A 24,675-nucleotide genomic window follows, 5' to 3' on the forward strand; every position below is an offset into this window, starting at 1 on the left:
ACCGGACCGACCCTAAAAATGGGCCCGACCCTATAGTATATGGGGAAATGTCATTTATTTTTTGCTTTCATTTTTTTCATACACAATCTTGCCACCAAGGTTTTTCTTAAACAGAATTTTATGTAGAATCAAAATATCATGGGTGTCATTTTTTAAAAACTGTTCTTGGGTGTTTTTTGGCGGTTTTTGGCAACTATCATATTTTTCAATAATTCATATGTTTTCAGCCCAATTTCCATTTTATTTGCTGTATAATATGAACTAATGTGTGCTGAATATTTTTTAAATAAAAATTATGGTCAAATGTTATCCCAGAAGAAATTTGGACAGACACTTTTATCAAATTGGGTGATTGTAGGTGTTTTTGGGTGTTTTTTGGGTGCAATTTATAATGTATATATATAGAGTGTTTTCAAATGTGAAAAGATAACAAGTTTGTCACTATTCGCCGTAGAAGTGACGTCATAATTGGATTAACTACCATAGTAATAGATATATACAATTTTTGACTATATCGCCCTGCACTATAAGCAGGTAGCACTCATAACCTGTGTATGTCTGCATTCATAGATTGAATATAATACCGCTCTTTTCCAAAAATACTAATCTTACAGCTAGGTGCGAGTGATCAGCATGATATGAATATTCTATAGAGTTACGGTCCAGGTCTTTCCCTGTTCTTTGACATCTATGGTTCAATGCATAGGTACCACGTAAACTTTATACAGTGCAGGGCGATATAGTCAACAATTGTATTCATCTGTTGCTATCATCAGCGAATGCACGTACTTTTTGATACAAAAACTCGAGTGTAGGCCCTACTACCAGTAAAGTCCTGTGGCCTTTTGATAATGTCAATGTGCCACCTATCCTAGCATGTTGTTTGGGTCACAAGTAACATATTTATACATGTTTACAAAAATCCAGATGCAGCAGAAGGCGGCCATCTTGTTTTACAAACTGGCGCCCATTTTGGAAAATATTTCCAATATTTTTTCAAAATGTGGTTTTATTGGCACAGTAGCAATGGTTTTATTGGCACAGTAGCAATGGTTTTATTGGCACAGTAGCATTTGTTTTAGGCTTGTTGTATTAGTTTTATCATGTTGGCATGCAGTAGCGCCAATATTGATGATTTTCAAATTCAAAATGGCCGCCAAGAATTCAAAATGGCCACCGAAATCAATTTATTTCCTTCAATCATACAATGAGCCTACAATGTGAGTTTATCACATTTAAATGATGACTTCATTTTGCATATTATAACATTTTAAAATGCCAACCATGGCAACTTCCCCGGGCAACTTCCTGTACACCTTCAAACAGGAAAAAAAATAGGGGTATTGAGAACTGCAGGGTAAAGGGTAAAGAGTGGTCCCACAAATGGGTTATGGGTCCTGGAGGATGGACTTATATCATTATATAGGGTTTCTAGTGATGGAGTTAGGGATACCAGGGATGGGAGAAAGAGTACCGGAGACAGGTATATCAAGGACGGGGTTAGAAATACCAAGGACATGTTTAGGGGTGACCATGAAAGAAGGTTAGGTGTACCAATGACAGGGTTCCCCGAAGGTCCCAGGGACAACAGTTTATGGGTCCAGGTGAAGGGATTAGGGGTTCCAGGGATGAGATTAGGGGTATCAACAATGGGGCTTGGGGTATCAAGGAACAGGGTTAGGGGTTCCGGAGACGAGGGTTAGGGGTTCCAGGAATGGGTTGAGCTCCATGGTCAGTGTTAGGGACCTAGGGATATGGTTTGGGGACTGGGGATAGAGTTAAGTGCCTCAGGGTTTGGATAATGGGTACTAGGGACAGAGGATGGGACTAGTGGTACTGAGGACTGTGCAGGGTAAAAGGTACAACGGGTTATGGGTCCTGGTGAAGGGGTTAGAGTTTCAGGGATGACCAGTCATGGGTTCCAGGAATGGGGTTAGAGGTCACATGGTCATCTTTGAGGTCCAAGGGATAGGATGATGTACTGGGGATTGAGTTAAGGTTCCCAGGGTTGGGGTACTGGGTACCATGCAGGAACGGGGTAAGGGGTACCGGGCACTGGGTAAGGGAAACCGTATGTGGGGTTACAGGTGCCGAAGATGGGATTAGGGGTCTGTCTAGTCTTGGGGACAGACTTTTTAGGTTTTAGGAATGGAGTTAAAGGTCCCGTAGTAGGTTTAATGTTAGGATAGGGTTAGGGGTACTGGGGATGGAGTTTGGGGGGTTCCAGGTTTGGCGTTAGGAGCCGGGGTTAGGAGTCCCAGGGATGGCATTAGGAGTAATGAGGACTGTGCAAGGGTACTGGAGTAAGAGATGTAGGGTATTAAGGATGTGGTTGGCAGTGGCGTAGGGTCATAGCGGCAGGGGGGTGCCAAGGATGGGGTTATGGGCTAGCTGGCCCCAAGTAGGCCTACATATCAGGTTATGGGCCACTGGGTCCATGGATGGGTCTAGGAGTCCCAGGGATGGGTAGGGGTAGGCCTACTGGCCAGGGATGGGGATAGATGTACCAAAAATACACGGTTATGAGAACCGAAAAGGATATGGGTAGGAGCATCCGGGTACTAGTACGGGGATACATGTTATGGGGTACATGAACAGGTATCAGAGTACGATGTACATTAAGCAGGGTACATGGTTATGAGGTACCAAGTTAAGGGTATTGGGTACAGATTAGGATTACGGCCGGGTATGGGTATGCGCTGGCCCAGAGTACATCAAACCTAGCGGGAACATAATTATCATTATCATATCCTGAGGAGACGGATGAAGACATTTAAGGTGGAATAAGGTTACAGATCTTAAATTCGGGAACTATTTTATAACAAAATGTCATCGTAGAAAGTGAATTCATAATTATAGGTGAGTACTTGAATGTGGGTGTGGGTGTGGGTGTGGGGTGGTGTGGTGTGTATTTGCAGTATATTATGGAGTTTGTGTATGTGTTGGTATATTAATTAACATGTTACTTGCTTAAACTTATATTTTACAATACTCATTATAATGTTTGGAGGAAATAAGTTGAATTTGGCGGCCATTTTGAATTTTTGGAGGCCATTTTCAATATCAAAGTCGTCGATGTTAGTGCATACGTCATAAATAATATCCTAAGCTTAAAACAAATGCTACTGTACCAATAACTTCACAATAGGAAGGTTCAGTTTGAACAATGTTGGGAATGTATTGCCAAAATGGGCGCCGTTTTGAAAAATAAGATGGCCACCAACTGCTGCATCTGGATTTTTGTAGACATGTATGTTACTTCGGACCTAAACAACATAATTATTAGGATAGGTGGCACATTGTCATAAAAAAAGGCCACAGGATTTAGTTTGCCAAGGCAACTTTCCGCCCCCAAACACCCATCAAAAATGCAAAAAAATAAAATCCGCCCAAAAAACACCCAAAAATTTAAACATTTGAACACATTTCTTCAATATTTGAGGTAGTTCATATTAAAGTGTATTTAAAGTTTGGAATGATAATATAAAAGCCTTTAAATGCAATATATGACTTAAATAAGTTGATTTTTATGCCATAATATATGCCAAATACTGAAAATCGGAATTTGCCCAAAATCCGCCCAAAAACACCCAAGAACAGCTTTAAAAAAATGACACCCATGATTTTTGGAATCCTCACAAAATTTTGATTCAGAAAAACCTAATTTGCAAGATTGTGTATGAAAGTTTTGAAAAAACACAATTCCCCATATTAAAAGACACCTTAGAAATTAAACATAGCTATTTTCACTCTGGGGTGAATTTTTACACACTTTGGCAGTGAAACCTGCTTCAAATCTGAGACCATGTCATACAGTGTGTCAATAAAGACAGCCAGTTATTTGGCTTTTGCTAAGTAAATTTTATAAACCATCCCTTTTTAAAATGTCAATTGTAGACTTTCTTTCCCTAACATTTTAAATAATTCTTATCCGACAAATTTCAACAAATCAATCTGTCAGTCACTGCAGAAGGACCCCGGTGTGGGGGGGGGGGGTACTCAAGTTTGGTTTTGGTATTAGTGTTCTGCTGAGAATTTGAAAGTGAACCCATCAATATACCAATTTTTCAAGAAATTTGGACTCATCGATATACCAAAAGTCAAAATTTTCGGCCAAATTTAACTAAAATTGTCTTAGTTTTTACAAATTTTCCCAAAAATTTCAACAATTTTAGCTAGATGGAGGCAAAATTGGGATATTTTTCGACGAAATTTAGAACATTTTGTAAAAAGGGACCCATCCATATACCAAAATTGGTTTAGAAAAAGGGGTCATTGATATACCAAAAGGCAGAAAATGCTACCCATGTTTGTTTCACGTCGCCGTTTGGTCATTTGTACTGAGCACCCCCTTGGGAGAAGAACCAAATAACATGTTCATATCACACAACATTTTATTTATCAATTTCTGTTTTATTACTAGCACGATTGCACACTTTCTTTCTATATTTACAAACATAAACAATGTACAGAATGTTCATATTATATAACACATGAATATATAAATAAATTTAAATCATACTTGCTCCCAACTTTAGGATATGTACAGAATTAGTCTCTGTAAATAACTAAAGACTAAAAAGTAATACAGCCTTTATAACGGCTGTGTTATTTGTTGTGCCGTCTTTATAATCAAGGTGAATTCGTTTTTAAACTGGGCTTACTTATTTATAAAACATTAGATAGAAGTACACACATTTTCACACACTATGAATTCAAATGCTGTAATGGTTGTTCACAATATAATGTGTACAAGAGATGTAGCATATTAAAATGGTAAAGGAACTTTTATGAAACCCTAGTTGTGGCGAAAATAAAGGAGTACCTGAAATAAATATATCTGCAATCATATCACCCAAATATGGTTTAGTTTTAAAATTAGGATTTTTCTTCCAAGTGTAAGGATACTTTTTTGGCGCAGTATATAAAGAGAGTCACATATTTTATGGACAATATGTACTTCAAGTAGTGTGTAAAATAGAGCACAGCGACGACGCCTGGGAAATAATTATTTTATACAGGCAAGGAAACTAAATCAATACCCGGGAACAATACATGTGTAACTACTAGGCACAATTGATATTCAGACGATAAATCTTTGGATACCGGGTAGAAAAGGATGAATATCTACCGTAATTTTTTGTTTCTAAAGAAGCCAATTTTAAGGCTTGCACTTGTATGTATGTGTTTAAAGAATATGATGGTCGTTGGCTTGCATATTGACAAGAACCTTGCGTTTTGAACTAAAAAACTGACAAAAATTCTGATTTTCTATGTGCAGAACAAACAAAAAATGACAGCTGCCCTCATTCACATCGTACTATAGCGCAGCATAGGCCACTGGTGGAGGCAGTCTAAAAGCAGATGATGTACCATGCTCACTGACATCTACAGAGGTCAGTCACCAGGCTATTGTCAATAGACTTAGTCAGATGTCCGTCGGCCCATTATGAAATCTTACTATAAATAGGCTAATGTTGTATGTTAGTATGAAGATCGAAAGGCTCTGTCAGTTTGGATCCAAATGTCGCCAAATTCATACGGGAGAACGCGGAATATACGGGAAATGGACTGGACTTTATTTGGTTGAAATCGGTCATGAATTGGCTTTAAAAACAGTGAAAATATGGGTAAAAACGGGGTTTTTGTTATGCAAATCGGTTGCCAGCCTACGCGTCACTGCAACTGATCGGCAGCGTGTGGGACCCGCGTGCGTAATGCGTGCGATGCCAATGCGCGCAGACACGCTATGAGAGGACGTAATAATAACGGGAAGAAGCAAAATAAACTAAAAAAGAAAATGTAAGAAGAGACAGATTTAGATACATAAAATGTACCTTTTCAATGATTCTACCTGTTCAGTAATTCTTCCTGTTATAGTGAACGCTCCCATTTACTCATCTAGCGGGGACCCGCGCGAAGCGCGGGTATCCCGCTAGTATTCATAAATGGCTTTATTTTGCAATGAAGATGATAAAAAGTAGCAACAAAAACCCACTCACTTGATGCATAACTAATCAGTCTATGTTCCAAACTTTAAATCAAGAAAATTGATCAAGCCGTTTTTGGATTATACCAAAATGTCTTAGGGGGGACTTCCTTTTTTGGAACCATTTATATAATAAACATGTGATAAATTATGCAGAAATTCTACTCCCATTTGGTCCATAACAAAACTTTCAAACAGACAAATTCTTCATTGTTTGTACATTCAGTACATGGCCCATTCTCCGTTAAAGCGTCCAAGTTTGGTCTCAGGAATGACAAAATGCCAACCACAAAGAATTCATAAAATTCATTCAGAATCGTAAACTTTAATAGTTTAAGAACACAAAACAGTGCATGGGTGATTTTTCAACAATACTTCATTTTTAAGCAATATTACTTGTACGTATTGGGGGTAACGTATCAGTGGTAACGTATCTGTGAAACCCTTTCCCATCTTTGTCTTAATCGTGCAAGTGTAAAAACTGACCGACTTAATACCCATACTTGATCAGTCATTACCCAATGTACTAGAGTCTGGTATGGTATTTGGCTTCATTTATCACAGCGTTTTTTCCGAGGGGAGTAGAATTTAGGTAACGTATCTGTGAATGCATGAACGTAACGTCAGGACTTTTGCCATTAATAGACCTGATTTTTTTACTTTGAAACCATTATGTTTTGTTCCATATATATAATATAACTATGGAGACTGCTTGATCCATCACATATGAGAACATTCATCTAGCCAATTATTTTCACAGATTATTATCCATTAGAAATATGGTAACGTATCTGTGAACAATATTGGCGACATAGTCTGAAAGACCTGTTGGAAAAATTTAATAATCTGTGTTGTGATGATTTATACTTTATAATTAGGGCATGATACCAGCTAATGAAAAGTACCTATAATCCATTATATGCGCGCATGTTCAGAGAGCAGGGACACATTATACAGAACACACCTTGGCTGGCGACATGGAGGAAAACAGTGGACATGCATAATCAGCTCTATTGTTTTATTCTTTCTAGGCATGTTACAACCTCTAGCCTCACACATTTTAAAAAGCAACTCCTAAGTATAAGTTATATTAATAAAAGTTATTTCTTTCTGATGAAACAAGTCTGAATACGACTTGAAACTATGGGCGACACATATTTGGCATTTTGAACGCTTTATCGGAGAATGTGCCACATGACTTGATGAAAGAGTTCACTATCCCTGTTCATAATATACAGTTCATCAATCAATCACCTTTGTTACAATATTTTACCTCACTAATGTATAGTTTAGTTTTGAGGTTTTCATTTGCAGTATGCAACATGGTACAAGCTGTATCAAAATGATTGGTATCCATCAGATTTCATTGATACTGGATGAGCCTGACACATCAAAATTCAACATAGGATCCAAGTATATTTTTTAATTAATTGTAAAACAATTCATAAACTCTACATACTGGACATTTCAAGAATATCCACTGTTGTATTTGGAAGAGGCAGACTTTTCAATAAACATCAACATTGATGGGTACCAATCACTTTGATACACCCTGTAAGACTTGTATTTAATTGGAGCATGGGTGCATTTCACTGCACTCTTAACAGATCGTAGAGTAAGTACCCAAGCGTAAAGTTATGAAGACTCTTTACTTGTTATAACTTAATGATGTGTTCCTGCTACAAATTTATATTGCGTACGATGTGCATCAATCATAAATACATTGTACCTTAATTAGAAATAATGGTATGGGCCATTCGAGGAGAGCGTGGCACAATGGTTAGGGTACTTGCCTTTAGTGCATGAGGTCCCGGTTCGATTCTCGGTGGCGATTTGCTGGGATATTGACTTGGAAAAAAAAAAGTCTGAAATTAATTGGCAACATCTGTAGATTAAATTCAGACGTCCGCTCTCCCCATGGTTCATTTAGAATTGGGTAAATGAATCATGAAAGTACACCGTCCTTCGGAGGGGACGTTAAACCGTCGGTCCCGTGTGCAGAGAGCCATACCTGTACATGTATCTCGCAGCCAGTTTCAAAAGAGTAGGGTGTTAACCCCTGACTGTTCCTAACCCGTCCCGGTGTTCAAATGGACCCCAATGGAAATAAGCTTCAATAGAGGCTTTCTTGGGTTATCCAGGGTTGTCACAACCCGAACAAATCAAATCAAAAAAATCCTACTGTGCTGGATAACGGGTCGACCTGTGTCCAACACTGTACGGTACATATTCAAACATTGCACCTTTAGCGACCGTCCATTACCGTAGCAGGTCCCATTGATTTAAACACATGAGTGCACACAGTGGGCCTCCATGACGGGAACACCTTACCCAATTAAGTGTGTGCATTGTTGAGTGTGGACAATGGGGCCTGTTACTCGTACGTGTACGTTAAACATTATAAACAGATTTAGTTGTGAATACTCTCAATCATCTGGGAATCGTAAACGAGAGACAAGATTAAATCTAGTCAACCAGATAAACATACCTTGGAGCAACCAACGTTGCGGCCAGAACCACTGACCTTCAGCTGGGTTGTGATGTTAAACACCAGCTTGACTCCTGATGACGTCCAAGGTATGTTTATCTGGTTGACTAGATTTAATCTTGTCTCTCGATTGTAAACAGAGATTTTAAACAGTTCTCTCAACAAATTTTTGACATACTTGATATTTCATCCCACATCCATGGGATTTCAACGTTAAACATTGTTATTTTTTTGTTGTTGTTGTGTGTGAGGTCACACTCAAAAACTGGTACCCTATTTATTGTGCACACTGGGGGGGGGGGGGAACTCATTCTTAAATTCCAAAGGTCAAATGCAAAACCTCATTATGTAAAAAGTGGGCCCCAATTACAAAACCTCATTATGTGCAATTTTGATCAAATTCTATATCAATTGCATAAGTATCTGTAAATAACCAAAAGAGCAACACCATATGTGACACGATCAAGAGGAATGAGTCGGATGTCGCTAATATTGATTTTGAGATATTAGCAAAGAAAGTGTTAAAATTCTTTTATTTTATATTGTTTTCAGCGATTGATAAATTGATATAACTTCGCAAAGAAACGTTGTATCAACATGGGGTTTTCAGTTTCTGAAAGCGCTAAATGTCCGTTTTAGAAACATGTGTAAAACTCATTTTTGACCAGGGTCGACATGTGACTCATATGTAAATCCTGTCTCACACAAAATGGCAAAATCGTTACATATGAGGTATTGTAATTGGGGCCCACTTTTTACTTATGAGGTTTTGCATTTGACTTTTGGAATTATATATGAGGTTTTTCCCGCGAAGTGACGACTAGCAATGAGTGTTCCTCTAACTGCAGCCTCATCCATCAGTTACAAATATTCCAGATCCAAGGCCACACCAGAATGGAACATCCTTTCTGCTACCACCAGGTGTGCACCAATACCATCATCATTTACAACACAAATAGACAGTTTGTTTATAACACACACCTTACCAAGCTTGCACACATCAATGTGGCTGCAGCCAGTGCCCATGATAATGTTACCTGTATAGGATAGCAGCAGATGGCTGATCTACAGTGGCGACTAGATGAAGATACGCACAGTAAATCTATAGTTGATGGAATTCAAGCCATATGCTTCAGAATGAAAGACAGGCACTTTCCACTAAACGTCTAAAGAGAGCAATTACCTCTTCCAATGGTACCTAGGTTTTCACAATGGATGCCTTGCCTATAATAATCCTCCTGTGGCAAAGAAATCCACTATACTCTGATCAGCTCTTAACAGGCGGGGACTCATAACATCGTGGATTGATACAGAATGGTGTACACACAGCGAGGCGCAGCACCTACGCGAACTGCGCTATGCGTGAATGATGCGTGCTTTTGTGAATTTACGTGTGCGTAAGTTGGAACTTTATTGACTCGCGCAGTAACAAAAATCGAATAATTCCCGCCTATTAAGAGCTGATCATAGTATAGGTTCTGTAGCTCATAATTGTTCAATACTTTCAATAGTTTTGGTGCCTTGGTTTTCACATTGGATGCCTTGCCTATAATCCTCCTGTGGCAAAGAAATCCACTAGGTTCTGTAGCTCATAATTGTCTAATACTTCCAATAGCTGTGGTGCCTTGGTTTTCACAATGGATGCCTTGCCTATAATCCTCCTGTAGCAAAGAAATCCACTAGGTTCTGTAGCTCATAATTGTCTAATACTTCCAACAGTTGAGGCACCTTGGTTTTTACATTGGATCCTTTGAACTTAAACTTATCAATGAATAAGTCTGTTATCATACCTGCAAGAAACAAAATGGTAAACACAGGATTAGATCAATCTATCAAGAGCTAGAGCTCCTTTCACTGATAACATTTAATTAAGCCCATGGATTAAGAAGTATTGTGATTGGTTATAAAGTGGCGTATACCAAGAATTGAGCTCATCAGTGAAAAACATTTGACAATTTCTGCATTCTATACACAAATCTGACTTGACACATTCCTACACCTCACTGGCGGCCATAGCTGGGGGCCTTCCATCCATTTTACGTAATGCCAGTATCACAGGCGTCCAGCGTTTACCGCTCCTGTGACGTGGCGCAAGTGCTACGTGCTCCTATGCGCTCGCGATAGTGGGAGTCTTGGATCGCAATCCAAACGAACTAAGCTAGTTTGGCGCGGATGGCCCCAGCTATGGCCGACTTAATCCTGACTATCACTTGGCTCGTCGGATTCGTCTATATATACACATGTAACATGTATCACAGCTATTGTATATAACTCAGGAAAAAACTCCTATGACTTGTGCCCCTTGAACATGTTTTTAAAAAAACTGCAAATAAGTTACATGGAGGTTTTGTTTTAAACTTGCTCAGGAGCCAATGACACATACAGGGTGCGCTATTTATAAGTTCACCCCTAAATACTTTTTATAATACATCGAAAAATAGTTGACGAAATGCAAACTTGTAAAAAGACATGTGCAGCCTTATTTATTGTACAAATTATAGCATAGCCTCACACGTCATTGCGTTCAGTCACAATGGCTCATTATGTAAAAAAAGAGACCGTTTTAAACTGTGTTAAAAGTTGCATCTCAGTCCATAGGAGTCAACTCTCAAACAATACAGCAGGCTAGGCCTATTCACGTGATTGTTGAAGAAAACCTGACTGCTATGGGCTCAGGTGCAACTTTTAAAATGGCCTTTTTTCTTACACAATTAACTATTGTGACTGAACGCAATTATGTGTGACGCTACATGTATAAATTGGTCCACAAGGGTAAAACAAACCCTGTAAACTATAAATTTATACATTGCATTTTTATGAAAGTTCAGGACTGTACGTACTCCAGTTATTGTAAAAATATCTAAACGTTCACTCCTTTGGGAGTTTCAAAATGCTTTTTCTTATACAATTAATAATCAGTAAGGACAGTTCTTAAATAACCAAATTCAATTTAGGTGAATATCACATTATAATAGTTTCTTTGCCATAATTAATCTATTTTGATTTTAGGCTATATTAAATAAATCCTTTGTCTCAAAACTCCCGCATGTGTTATTTTTTTAAAGTAAAATCCTGCGCATTAGGTTATTATAAAGTCATATTTTCTTTATTTCCCTTTTTTTTCAAATTTTCAACAAAAAACTCAAGATACGGTCTGTACTTGTGATGTATTTCTTTAAACAGTCATACAGCACATTGTATATGTGGAAGTCACAGATCAAAATGCATAACGGTCACCTTGATAAGCATTTAAAAATTCTACATTTAAAAAAACACAAAAAAACACAAAAAACAAAAACCGCATTCCGCATTAGGTTTTCAGAAGCTGAAGAGCTTTGAGACAAAGATTTATTTTAAAATATAGCCATATAGAACTTACCATATAGTCTTTCCAGATGACATGGTTGTTTCTTATACTCTGTTTGCAGCTTATCAGCATCCTCAAGAATCTGCCGATACTCTGGTGACATGAAGTCAAGATTGCCTTCATGAATTTCAAGTTCCTGTGTTACAAAGGAAAAGAGATGTGATGGACTGTGTTAATATTGAGTTATTCCTCTTAACATACATACACCCCCACCATGGAAGACTTGACCCCAGTCGCCCACACAGGGGGTGTAGGTTTCAAATGGAGTCAACAATTCAGGTAGCTCCATTTGATATTCACACTTCCCATGTGGAAGATTAAAGGCTTATTCCGTGCTAATACTATACCCTAAAACAAAAGGTGTTAGTTGATGAACATATAGATGAGTTGACCTACGGTGTATACATCCATGGGACCCTCTGTTGGTTCATACAAGGCAAAATAATGAATGACAGACCACATCAATCATTTTCAAAATCCACCTTGCAAAACTCTCATTTCATCATCAAAATGTCATGATTGATGATATGTTGCTTGTTGCACCTGAGCAAGTTTGATAAAATTTTTGGTAACTGCTCTGAAACCAAAGTTAATAAAAAAAAAAGAGTATATGGTCTTTTGCCTGACAGTTTTTATCTCATTCCGACAAAAGGTGTAGCAAATGTAAACACATGGGAAATGTAAACATTGCCAAATCCTGTGAATCAGGCCGGGGAGTGGTACTAACATGTTAAGGCATACGGGATATGCCTCCCAAATGGGTTACTTTTTCACCAAAAAATCCTTAGATAAGAGTCAAATTTTGGTCAAAAAAATCCTTAGAAGAGGGTCCCATTTTACAAAAATTGCGAAAAAAAATTAAAAATCAGCCATTTGTAAGGTTGAAAACCCCTTAGAAATGGGTCCCGATTTGCGAAAATTTCAGTAAAACAGTCAAATTAGCAGTTTTTTGAGGGAGAAAAATCCTTGGGTGTGGGGGGTTTCAGACCTCGCGCCCCACACCCTGTCAAAAATAATATGAGTACCCCCCTCCCTGAATCAGGCAAGTATACGATATACGAGGGGGTATCCAAAAGTTTTTGACATCACCCAGAAGCGAAGGAGCTATATTGATGAAAATTTGGTAGTGTAATTACTGGTCCTTATATACATTATGGTCCAAAAATGGTCTCATAAGTATGTTTACTTTCTTTACAGGTGGCGCTAGATGGGCAGTAGGCGCATGACCTTTTCATGATAAGATCCTCCACTTTCTTGAATTTCTTCACTGTGGCCGCATCATCCGAAAGTGATGGAAGTCCACTTCTTGGCTCATCTGTGAGGGACATGTGGCCAGTTTGGAAATTCCTTTTTCAAAAAGCAACAGTGCCATATGATGGGCAATCATCACCGTGAGATAGCTTTCATTTCATCATAGATTTTCTGAGCATTGTAGGCCTAACCCTTCAAATGCAGGAACTTAATCACGCTGCGTGCCTCAATTTTCACCATTTCACAGGTTATGCGCATACTGCCCATCTAGCGCCACCTGTAAAGAAAGTAAACATACTTATGAGACCATTTTTGGACCATAATGTACATAAGGACCAGTAATTACACTGACAAAATTTCATCGATATAGCTCCTTTGCTTCTGGGTGATGTCAAAAACTTTTGGATACCCCCTCGTACATGTGACAAAGGCTACTTGACATACCTTCAAAGCATCAATGAGTTGTACTTTCTTGGCCAATAGCAGCTGGTACTCCAGCTTGGGATGAATCCGCTGTAACGTAAGTGGAATGGAATCATCCTTCAACTCGTAGGAAATGTTCAGATTGATCTTTCTCTTGGTAGCTTCTTTGGTTAACACATCCTTTAAGATGGAGATGGTTGAGATATTGTCTGAGCGAAAAGTTCCCTCTCCTTGCCTGCAATCGAACATTTAGAGATCCTTTAACATCACAAAATAATACACTGTCCTACCACAACAAAAGCACATAACTGACACATAGATTACTTAGAGATTATGGACTAAAACTGTGCTCAGCTTTTGTGGACTTGTACATGGACCCCAATTTTAAAGGGATTGGATTCTGGGTTACAAGTTTGAAATTAGGGGCTTTCAGATGTTATGTAAGTTGATACAAACTGTCAGAAGGTGAGAACTCAGTTTCTGCAAATGAAGAGCTTATTTCCAAACCGTGTACGTCCATAAACACATGTTTCTGATTTACCTGTGTGATATTGCAATGGGTAGTGATGCTATAGGTATTATAATTTCAGTTGGATGCACCATTACAAAGCAAAGTGGATGGATGCACTGTAACAATACTGTGTGACGCCTTTGATTCCCAAATAAGAACATTAGTCTGCATATTGTTATATAGTACTGTTATGGAAAATAATAGAAAAAAAAATTCTGCCCAAATCGTGGGTAAAAAAAAACAACAACCCAAAAATCACCCAATTTTTCTCTAAACCATTGGTTTCTATGGGACAGGAAACTACCAGAAGTCACAGGAGCCAATGTTGAAAAGTCAACCACTTTTTTCTTAACCTGTCTATGGGACAGGAAATTGTAAAAGTCGCAGGGAAAGTCTTTAAAAGTCCCCCAATTAGGCTACCAAATTGCAGGTTTGGCAACCCTGACCTAAATACACACTCACTTGTAGAAACAATCTAGCTGTGTATCCAGGAATGTGGACAAGAAGTGAAAGTTGATGGTGTCTCCTGGCGGTGTTCTCTCAGGGATCTCAGGCAGACAAAATGACACCCAGGAATGGATCTCAGCTAAGCTAAACTGGCCTGTTAACTTCAACTCATTCATTTGCCTGCAATATCAAAGAAAGACATGTCATAGCATTCAGTGATCAAATGATTTAGAATAGTTTTCTTTAAACCATGGTGCATTTAGAATTGGGTAAATGAACTATGATAGTACACCATCCTTCGGAGTGGATGTTAAACTGTCTGTCCCGTGTACAAAGAGCCATACCTGTATAGGTAGCTAACAGTTAGTTTAGTAACTTACTTGTTGTATATATGGATATTCACAATCTAATGCTGGTTTTGTACTTTCCTGCCGCTTGTCACTTAGACAACAATTTTTATGGAATATGCAATCAGCCTATTTGAATTCAAGTAAACTCAAGAGCATTGTGGCTCTGATGTATGAAAACTGGATTTTTGGACCATGAACACAGCAACAACATTGGCTTTCAGAGTCATGCCGCTGAGAGTGTGCCACTTGGTGATGAAGTGGCAGCATGCAGATTGAAACCAGGGTCTCATCAAGCTCTTCCAAATTTCCTCCACAGCCCCTATTAATATTTTTGTACATATTTGTTCTTCTTACGTTGTATATTCCATTTGCTGAAATAATCATACAATTTGTACTGATATTCACCGAAATAGTGGCATTGTGACCTTCATGTAATGGCGCTATATAAAAGCCCATGTGACATTGAAGTGCTCTTACCTTGTATCATCTAATATATGTGTTCGTTGATGTAATGACAACGGTTTGATCTGGTATTGCCTGACTTGGCATGTCTTGGGTTGCAGTCTTGGTGTGATGTAGGCCTGCAGTGTGCCATATAAAAGCCTATGTGTATGTGGCATTGAAGTGCTCTTACCTTGTACATTGTATCATCTAATATATGCTCGTTGATGTAATGACAACGGTTTGATCTGGTACTGCCTGACTTGACATGTCTTGGGCTGTAGTCTTGGTGTGATGTAGGCCTGCAGTGTGCCATATAAAAGCCTATGTGTATGTGACATTGAAGTGCTCTTACCTTGTATCATCTAATATATGCGTTCGTTGATGTAATGACAACGGTTTGATCTGGTACTGCCTGACTTGACATGTCTTGGGCTGTAGTCTTGGTGTGATGTAGGCCTGCAGTGTGCCATATAAAAGCCCATGTGTATGTGACATTGAAGTGCTCTTACCTTGTATCATCTAATAGATGAGTGCGTGAATGTAATGACAACGGTTTGATCTGGTACTGCCTGACTTGACATGTCTTGGGTTGCAGTCTTGGTGTGATGTAGGCCTGCAGTGTGCCATATAAAAGCCTATGTGTATGTGGCATTGAAGTGCTCTTACCTTGTACATTGTATCATCTAATATATGCGTTCGTTGATGTAATGACAACGGTTTGATCTGGTACTGCCTGACTTGACATGTCTTGGGCTGTAGTCTTGGTGTGATGTAGGCCTGCAGTGTGCCATATAAAAGCCCATGTGTATGTGACATTGAAGTGCTCTGACCTTGTATCATCTAATATATGCGTTCGTTGATGTAATGACAACGGTTTGATCTGGTACTGCCTGACTTGACATGTCTTGGGTTGCAGTCTTGGTGTGATGTAGGCCTGCAGTGTGCCATATAAAAGCCTATGTGTATGTGGCATTGAAGAGCGGCGGGTAGGGAGTGAGCGTACATTGTGGTGGGCGCCGTATCATTAAAGAGATAGTTGATGTAATGACAACGGTTTGATCTGGTACTGCCTGACTTGACATGTCTTGGGCTGTAGTCTTGGTGTGATGTAGGCCTGCAGTGTGCCATATAAAAGCCCATGTGTATGTGCCATTGAAGTGCTATTAGCTTGTATCATCTAATATAGGCGTTCGGTGAAGTAATGACAACGGTTTGATCTGGTACTGCCTGACTTGACATGTCTTGGGTTGTAGTCTTGGTGTGATGTAGGCCTGCAGTGTGCCATATAAAAGCCCATGTGTATGTGACATTGAAGTGCTCTTACCTTGTATCATCTAATATATGCGTTCGTTGATGTAATGACAACGGTTTGATCTGATACTGCCTGACTTGACATGTCTTGGGTTGCAGTCTTGGTGTGATGTAGGCCTGCAGTGTGCCATATAAAAGCCCATGTGTATGTAACATTGAAGTGCTCTTACCTTGTATCATCTAATATATGTGTTTGTTGATGTAATGACAACGGTTTGATCTGATACTGCCTGACTTGACATGTCTTGGGCTGTAGTCTTGGTGTGATGTAGGCCTGCAGAGTGCCATATAAAAGCCCATGTGTATGTGACATTGAAGTGCTCTTACCTTGTATCATCTAATATATGTGTTCGTTGATGTAATGACAACGGTTTGATCTGGTACTGCCTGACTTGACATGTCTTGGGTTGCAGTCTTGGTGTGATGTAGGCCTGCAGTGTGCCATATAAAAGCCTATGTGTATGTAACATTGAAGTGCCCTTACCTTGTATCATCTAATATATGCGATGTAGATGTAATGACAACGGTTTGATCTGGTACTGCCTGACTTGACATGTCTTGGGTTGCAGTCTTGGTGTGATGTAGGCCTGCAGTGTGCCATATAAAAGCCTATGTGTATGTAACATTGAAGTGCTCTTACCTTGTATCATCTAATATATGCGTTCGTTGATGTAATGACAACGGTTTGATCTGGTACTGCCTGACTTGACATGTCTTGGGCTGTAGTCTTGGTGTGATGTAGGCCTGCAGTGTGCCATATAAAAGCCTATGTGTATGTAACATTGAAGTGCCCTTACCTTGTATCATCTAATATATGCGTTCGTTGATGTAATGACAACGGTTTGATCTGGTACTGCCTGACTTGACATGTCTTGGGTTGCAGTCTTGGTGTGATGTAGGCCTGCAGTGTGCCATATAAAAGCCTATGTGTATGTGGCATTGAAGTGCTCTTACCTTGTATCATCTAATATATGCGTCGTTGATGTAATGACAACGGTTTGATCTGGTACTGCCTGACTTGACATGTCTTGGGTTGTAGTCTTGGTGTGATGTAGGCCTGCAGTGTGCCATATAAAAGCCTATGTGTATGTGGCATTGAAGTGCTCTTACCTTGTATCATCTAATATATGCGTTCGTTGATGTAATGACAACGGTTTGATCTGGTACTGCCTGACTTGACATGTCTTGGGTTGTAGTCTTGGTGTGATGTAGGCCTGCAGAGTGCCATATAAAAGCCTATGTGTATGTAACATTGAAGTGCCCTTACCTTGTATCATCTAATATATGCGTTCGTTGATGTAATGACAACGGTTTGATCTGGTACTGCCTAACTTGACATGTCTTGGGTTGTAGTCTTGGTGTGATGTAGGCCTGCAGTGTGCCATATAAAAGCCTATGTGTATGTGGCATTGAAGTGCTCTTACCTTGTATCATCTAATATATGCGTTCGTTGGTGTAATGACAACGGTTTGATCTGGTACTGCCTGACTTGACATGTCTTGGGTTGTAGTCTTGGTGTGATGTAGGCCTGCAGAGTGCCATATAAAAGCCTATGTGTATGTAACATTGAAGTGCCCTTACCTTGTATCATCTAATATATGTGTTCGTTGATGTAATGACAACGGTTTGATCTGATACTGCCTGACTTGACATGTCTTGGGTTGTAGTCTTGGTGTGATGTAGGCCTGCAGTGTGCCATATAAAAGCCTATGTGTATGTAACATTGAAGTGCCCTTACCTTGTATCATCTAATATATGTGTTCGTTGATGTAATGACAACGGTTTGATCTGATACTGCCTGACTTGACATGTCTTGGGTTGTAGTCTTGGTGTGATGTAGGCCTGCAGTGTGCCATATAAAAGCCTATGTGTATGTGGCATTGAAGTGCTTCTTACCTTGTATCATCTAATATATGCGTCGTTGATGTAATGACAACGGTTTGATCTGGTACTGCCTGACTTGACATGTCTTGGGTTGCAGTCTTGGTGTGATGTAGGCCTGCAGTGTGCCATATAAAAGCCTATGTGTATGTAACATTGAAGTGCTCTTACCTTGTATCATCTAATATATGCGTTCGTTGATGTAATGACAACGGTTTGATCTGGTACTGCCTGACTTGACATGTCTTGGGTTGCAGTCTTGGTGTGATGTAGGCCTGCAGTGTGCCATATAAAAGCCTATGTGTATGTAACATTGAAGTGCTCTTACCTTGTATCATCTAATATATGCGTTTGTTGATGTAATGACAACGGTTTGATCTGGTACTGCCTGACTTGACATGTCTTGGGTTGCAGTCTTGGTGTGATGTAGGCCTGCAGTGTGCCATATAAAAGCCTATGTGTATGTGACATTGAAGTGCTCTTACCTTGTATCATCTAATATATGTGTTCGTTGATGTAATGACAACGGTTTGATCTGGTACTGCCTGACTTGACATGTCTTGGGTTGCAGTCTTGGTGTGATGTAGGCCTGCAGTGTGCCATATAAAAGCCTATGTGTATGTAACATTGAAGTGCTCTTACCTTGTATCATCTAATATATGCGTTCGTTGATGTAATGACAACGGTTTGATCTGGTACTGCCTGACTTGGCATGTCTTGGGTTGTAGTCTTGGTGTGATGTAGGCCTGCAGTGTGCCATATTGACCCTCAATTGAACGCACTTTGAGTTCAAGACGAGTGGTGTTAGCTTGACATCGATATGTTGCTAGTAGGAAATTACCATTCTGTGGAGTATTAAAAAATATAAACACTTTGAGAAGCAATGTAGCAATCAGTACTGACCTTTTTGTGGGTATTATTCCGCAGGGGGGGGAACTCAACTTTCATAGTGTACACATGCATGATCAGGGATTTTCAAACCATACTCTAAACAGTATTTGTCCTTTTGAGCAAAAAACAGGAATTAAGCATGATTTTGTAACAAATTTTACCCCCTAAACAGGATTGTAATCTGAAAGGTATAACTTGTACATGTGTTTGATAAAATACACCCATTATTAGATGTATTTTTTAAAATTTATGTTATTTGTGTGATGATGCAAGTCAGAAAACACAAATGTTACAAAACACACTTTGACCCCTAAAAACAACAACTATACAAGTTCAAAAACAACCCTTTTTCTAGAAAACAAGACATTTTTGACCTCTTAAACATTTATTCTGCGAAAAGGACAATATCTACTTTTTTCGTGTTTTTCTGGTCACGCATGTGTACAGTATGAAACTTGAGTGGCCCCCAGGGGTATCATTTGATATGGTTCATATCAGTTCGGGGGCACTCGTAATAACCGGACGTCTCTGATTTCAAAGACGGGTCAGGATTTCACATACGGGGGTCTGTGATATCACATATGTCGAGCTTTGTTGACAGCTAGGCACTCGATGCAGCACATCGGAACGAAGCTGAGTGAATAAGATTTCCTATGTTTAGCAAATATCTACCTGTGCAAAATTATATCTATCTGTGCAAATTCTGACAAATGGTCCCAGATCACACTTAGATTGCAATGGCCAAAATCAAATGTTTTGAAGTAAAAAAAAATCCCAATTTTACTATCCAATTCATGAATTGGATAGTAAAATTAGCAGGCACTCAACATGCTCAACTGCTAGCTACAACCCTGATAAGGCCTATACACAAAATTATTCACACTGTGCTGCCGTCATCAAAATTATTTATATCGTTTGCGACTGGGTTTTGAAACTAGGGAGTATATGATTTATGAGACGTCTCTGAAATATGATACTGTTATGTGACATGACGCTTCAAGAGTATTTGATATCAGAGACGTCTTTGAATTAGCAGTGCCCCCGAACTGATATAACAGACATTTACATTAGCCTTATTCTTAGTATGAACATGGAAGTAATACACATGGAAGCTGGTCAAATACTACATCAAAGTGAGTATCATACTTGCCGCGATACTGAACAAAAGCAGTACAGGTGAAAGTGGAACAATTGAGTCAACGCATGGTCAACGTGTACCATGTCTAAAATCAAAGTTCGCGCTTAAAAATCAATAGCAGTACGAGGTTGTGTACTGAGTCCTGACAATGGGCTGTGTTATATTACCGCAGTGCATGACTAAATTTATGAACACAAACAGATTTTATAAAATCCCTACGTAATGGTCAGAATGCTATCAGTTTAATTTATACAATTTTATTAAAAGTATGTAATTATGTGAAAAACTACCGATTAAATGTATATATATGCTAGACTTTCAGATATCAGTTTTAAAACAGAAAATGAAATGAAATACAATTTATTTTACGCAAAATGTAAAGATAATACCCGACTCTGGAACATTCTGGTCAACAGCAATTTCGGGCAGCCCCGGCACACAAATAGATGCGGATTCATTTTATAATGTAAAACATGTGCCAAGTGCGCATATCAATTATTACCGCTAATTAGCGGTTTAGACGTAAATGCATGATTTCCAATATTTTGAAGTTTAAGAAAATCTGTAAGTATAGGGTAGAAATCGATATTTTGATTGGATTTCTGTAATTATGGATTACAAATTTAACATCCCTGTCACTTTTTTCCGAATAAAAACAACATACTTGAAACATAATCAAGAAAAACACGATTTTTGCTCAAAATAATAAACCTGTAAATAAACGAACTGGCAATAAAGGCGGCAAGTCTGATCCACATCAAAGACACGCTGACTACATTGTTATCACAATAGCTTGATACGTACTCTCTATAGAATGTTACGTAAATAATTCAATAGGTGTTGGATCGACCAGCTTCCATGTCTCTTACTTCCATGGTATGAAGCAGCATCACATTTATAGTAAGCAAATTTATACTTCTACGCTACTCAAATTTGGTACACTCACCGGAGCGCTTTCACCGGGTCAACATCTGGGACGCCATCGGAGGTATCCTAGTACTACATTACTAGCAACAACAATCTTCAGAGCAATAACATCCGCTGAAGAAGCCGGTTGACCCGGTGAAAGCGCCCGTGAGTGTACCAAATTTGAGTAGCGAGAAGTATAAATTTGCTTTCTATTTACGTTTACCGCTACGTATGAATATACATCATTATAGCATCACATTTGTTTGGCTAAATCTGCACACAGCACCACTAAAATAATAACATAGTTGACGGCGGTAGAAGACCTATTCAGAGCCGCCAGCAGGTAAGGGGCAGCCTACATGTCTCATTATTAGGTACTTTGTCCTGAAGAAGGTAGAGCTACTGACAAAAGCGTGACAGTTCTAAACTTGTCCGACGGCATACCCGCTAAAAACTAACACATTGTCTATAGCAATCGGCACTTCTATGCTTAGATTGTAAGTACCATCATCTCTATTCCTTACCTCTGAGTCACAGGCACTATAGCTAACCACAGCAGAGTTCTTATCCACATCCAATAAATCAATAAGCACATCACTCTGTAATAACACATTGTCTATAGCAATCTGTACTTCTATGCTTAGATTGTAAGTATCATCATCTCTATTCCTTACCTCTGAGTCACAGGCACTATAGCTAACCACAGCAGAGTTCTTATCCACATCCAATAAATCAATAGGCACATCACTCTGTAATAACACATTGTCTATAGCAATCTGTACTTCTATGCTTAGATTGTAAGTATCATCATCTCTATTCCTTACCTCTGAGTCACAGGCACTATAGCTAACCACAGCAGAGTTCTTATCCACATCCAATAAATCAATAGGCACATCACTCTGTAATAACACATTGTCTATAGCAATCTGTACTTCTATGCTTAGATTGTAAGTACCATAATCTCTATTCCTTACCTCTGAGTCACAGGCACTATAGCTAACCACAGCAGAGTTCTTATCCACATCCAATAAATCAATAGGCACATCACTCTGTAATAACACATTGTCTATAGCAATCTGTACTTCTATGCTTAGATGGTAAGTATCATCATCTCTATTCCTTACCTCTGAGTCACAGGCACTATAGCTAACCACAGCAGAGTTCTTATCCACATCCAATAAATCAATAGGCACATCACTTTGTAATAACACATTGTCTATAGCAATCTGTACTTCTATGCTTAGATTGTAAGTATCATCATCTCTATTCCTTACCTCTGAGTCACAGGCACTATAGCTAACCACAGCAGAGTTCTTATCCACATCCAATAAATCAATAGGCACATCACTCTGTAATAACACATTGTCTATAGCAATCTGCACTTCTATGCTCAACGTGTAACTAGCATCATCTTTATTCAGTGAGAATCTGTCGTTGATATTGAATTGAGGGACGGCAGAGATAGCTTTGGTGTTCATCGCTGCGTAGTGGTACTTCTCCCGCTCTTGCAAGACTTTCTGTTGCATCTCCTCAAGCTCTTGTCTGTGTAAAAAGGCAATGATGACATGATGTACAGTTTTGGCAGATTCAATCATCTGACAATCATAACAACAAACTGATAATCTGATTGGCTGATTAGGCGTCAAAACGTTGGTCAGCGCAGAGCGGCGCTCTTGAAACAAACACAAAGGTCCGCTTATGTCGCTCATTAACAGGGCGCATGCGTCAGTCTGAGCAAGGGACTGCTGTTCTTCTCTGTAGACATTTGCTTCTAGTACTTCTAATAATTGTTGACAAAAAAAACCCAGTTTTGATGGAGATGGACCCTTCTTCCACTCAGGTATTCAATTAGTTACATTATCATTAAAGGGGCATTTTGTGATCCACAGCTTCATCCCCCCACTTTTCTCAAAAAAAGTTGAGATTTATAATACCACTGGAAACCTCTGGCTACATGATGTTTATGTACAAAAAAATTCTTGCAGATTTATTTATTCGTTTAGCAAAAATATCGTCAAATCTTAATTACATTCTGGACTTCTGGTATACCAGAACAAAATTACAACACAGTGGCCTATGGGAATAAGCTTTTTTCATGGATATCTTCTGAAAATGTCATAAAAAGAAGATGCTAGGATCATGAAATACTCCTTTAAATAATGAAAATGCTTTTGCAAAATCACTATAAAGTCACTTAAAATGATATTGCACTGACACAATGATTTGCTTTCTTTGGCAATGCAAAATATCATGAGTTTTTTTTTCTTGCCCCTGATGAGATAATCAAATTTGATTGTCTATGATCCTGAATCTTGGAGAAACAAAGATCTACATGTACACCAGGAAATGAAGAAATGAACAAAGAAGTAAAAAAACCAGCATGCATCTTGAAGACAACTGAAACAGAATGCCCTGTCACTTCTCTCTTATCAAAAGAGCCTTAGCAATTCTTGTGTTTCACAATACGATGCGCCACCAGCAGTTGCTCTTGGCAGTCCAATTTTTGACCTCCAGAGTCGACATCGCCGTTCTAGCTACCATTGGCGTTGTAGCTGCCATTGGATGTGTGATAATAAAGATGTTGAAAACAGCTCCACTCATACGAAGGATGCTGTGTCATTAATAGATAGTAAATGGATCTACTATAATTGTAAAATTGCTGTTTTAGTGTGCATTCGCATGTAACATCATAATAATATTTAAAACCGACAATGGCGTATATTCCTGTGTTCTATTTGTGACAACTGAATGTGAAATTATGTGCGAGTGCTTGGTGATATCTACTTCCGGGTCTGGCTTGTCGACCAATTTCCCACAATTCAACACGCTATGATGACTGTCGCATTTAAACCGAATGGGGGCGCATAGATTGTGAAATGCGAGAATTGAAGTGGAAAAGTGACATCTTTCACCTGGATTGGCCCCAAGTATAGCTATGTGGATTAAGAATATATATTCAAATCAAATCTTACTTAAGTGCTGTTATCTTATTGTTGGATTCTTCGCTGACTTTGACACTGTCACCTGGACCAGCTTCCTTATGTTGAGGCTCAGTGGTAAGGCCCTGGATCCATCCTGTCAACAAAGGTGTTTTATTTTGATTAATTTTGTTATTTTATGTAAAAGAGATACTTTTGTAATGGCCAATTATGGAGCGGCACTTTTCCTCCATAATTAAAATACAGTAAATGTGGTATTTGTCCATTCATAACACAAATATGTATACTAAATTATGAAATAAAACTTATTTTTCATCTTACTATAAATCAACTAAT

At 38.9% G+C, this 24,675-nt stretch overlaps 1 protein-coding gene across 1 annotated transcript in view; it reads right to left on the reverse strand.

Moving 5' to 3' along the window:
* Positions 1–8,051: 8,051 nt before the first annotated feature.
* Positions 8,052–24,675, reverse strand: part of LOC140161079 (BBSome complex member BBS7-like) — a 37,804-nt gene continuing 21,180 nt past the window's right edge. Inside the window, exons 9-15 of the mRNA XM_072184467.1 lie at positions 24,373–24,475; positions 22,675–22,942; positions 19,105–19,307; positions 14,492–14,656; positions 13,540–13,753; positions 11,857–11,980; positions 8,052–10,267 (exon numbers count right to left, since the gene is read on the reverse strand). Of these exons, the coding sequence (XP_072040568.1) occupies positions 10,128–10,267; positions 11,857–11,980; positions 13,540–13,753; positions 14,492–14,656; positions 19,105–19,307; positions 22,675–22,942; positions 24,373–24,475 (1,217 nt within the window). The 3' untranslated portion in view covers positions 8,052–10,127. The remainder of the gene's footprint in view (positions 10,268–11,856; positions 11,981–13,539; positions 13,754–14,491; positions 14,657–19,104; positions 19,308–22,674; positions 22,943–24,372; positions 24,476–24,675) is intronic.

This window comes from Amphiura filiformis, chromosome 9, assembly GCF_039555335.1.
Source record: "Amphiura filiformis chromosome 9, Afil_fr2py, whole genome shotgun sequence".
NCBI classification, from domain to species: Eukaryota; Metazoa; Echinodermata; class Ophiuroidea; order Amphilepidida; family Amphiuridae; genus Amphiura; species Amphiura filiformis.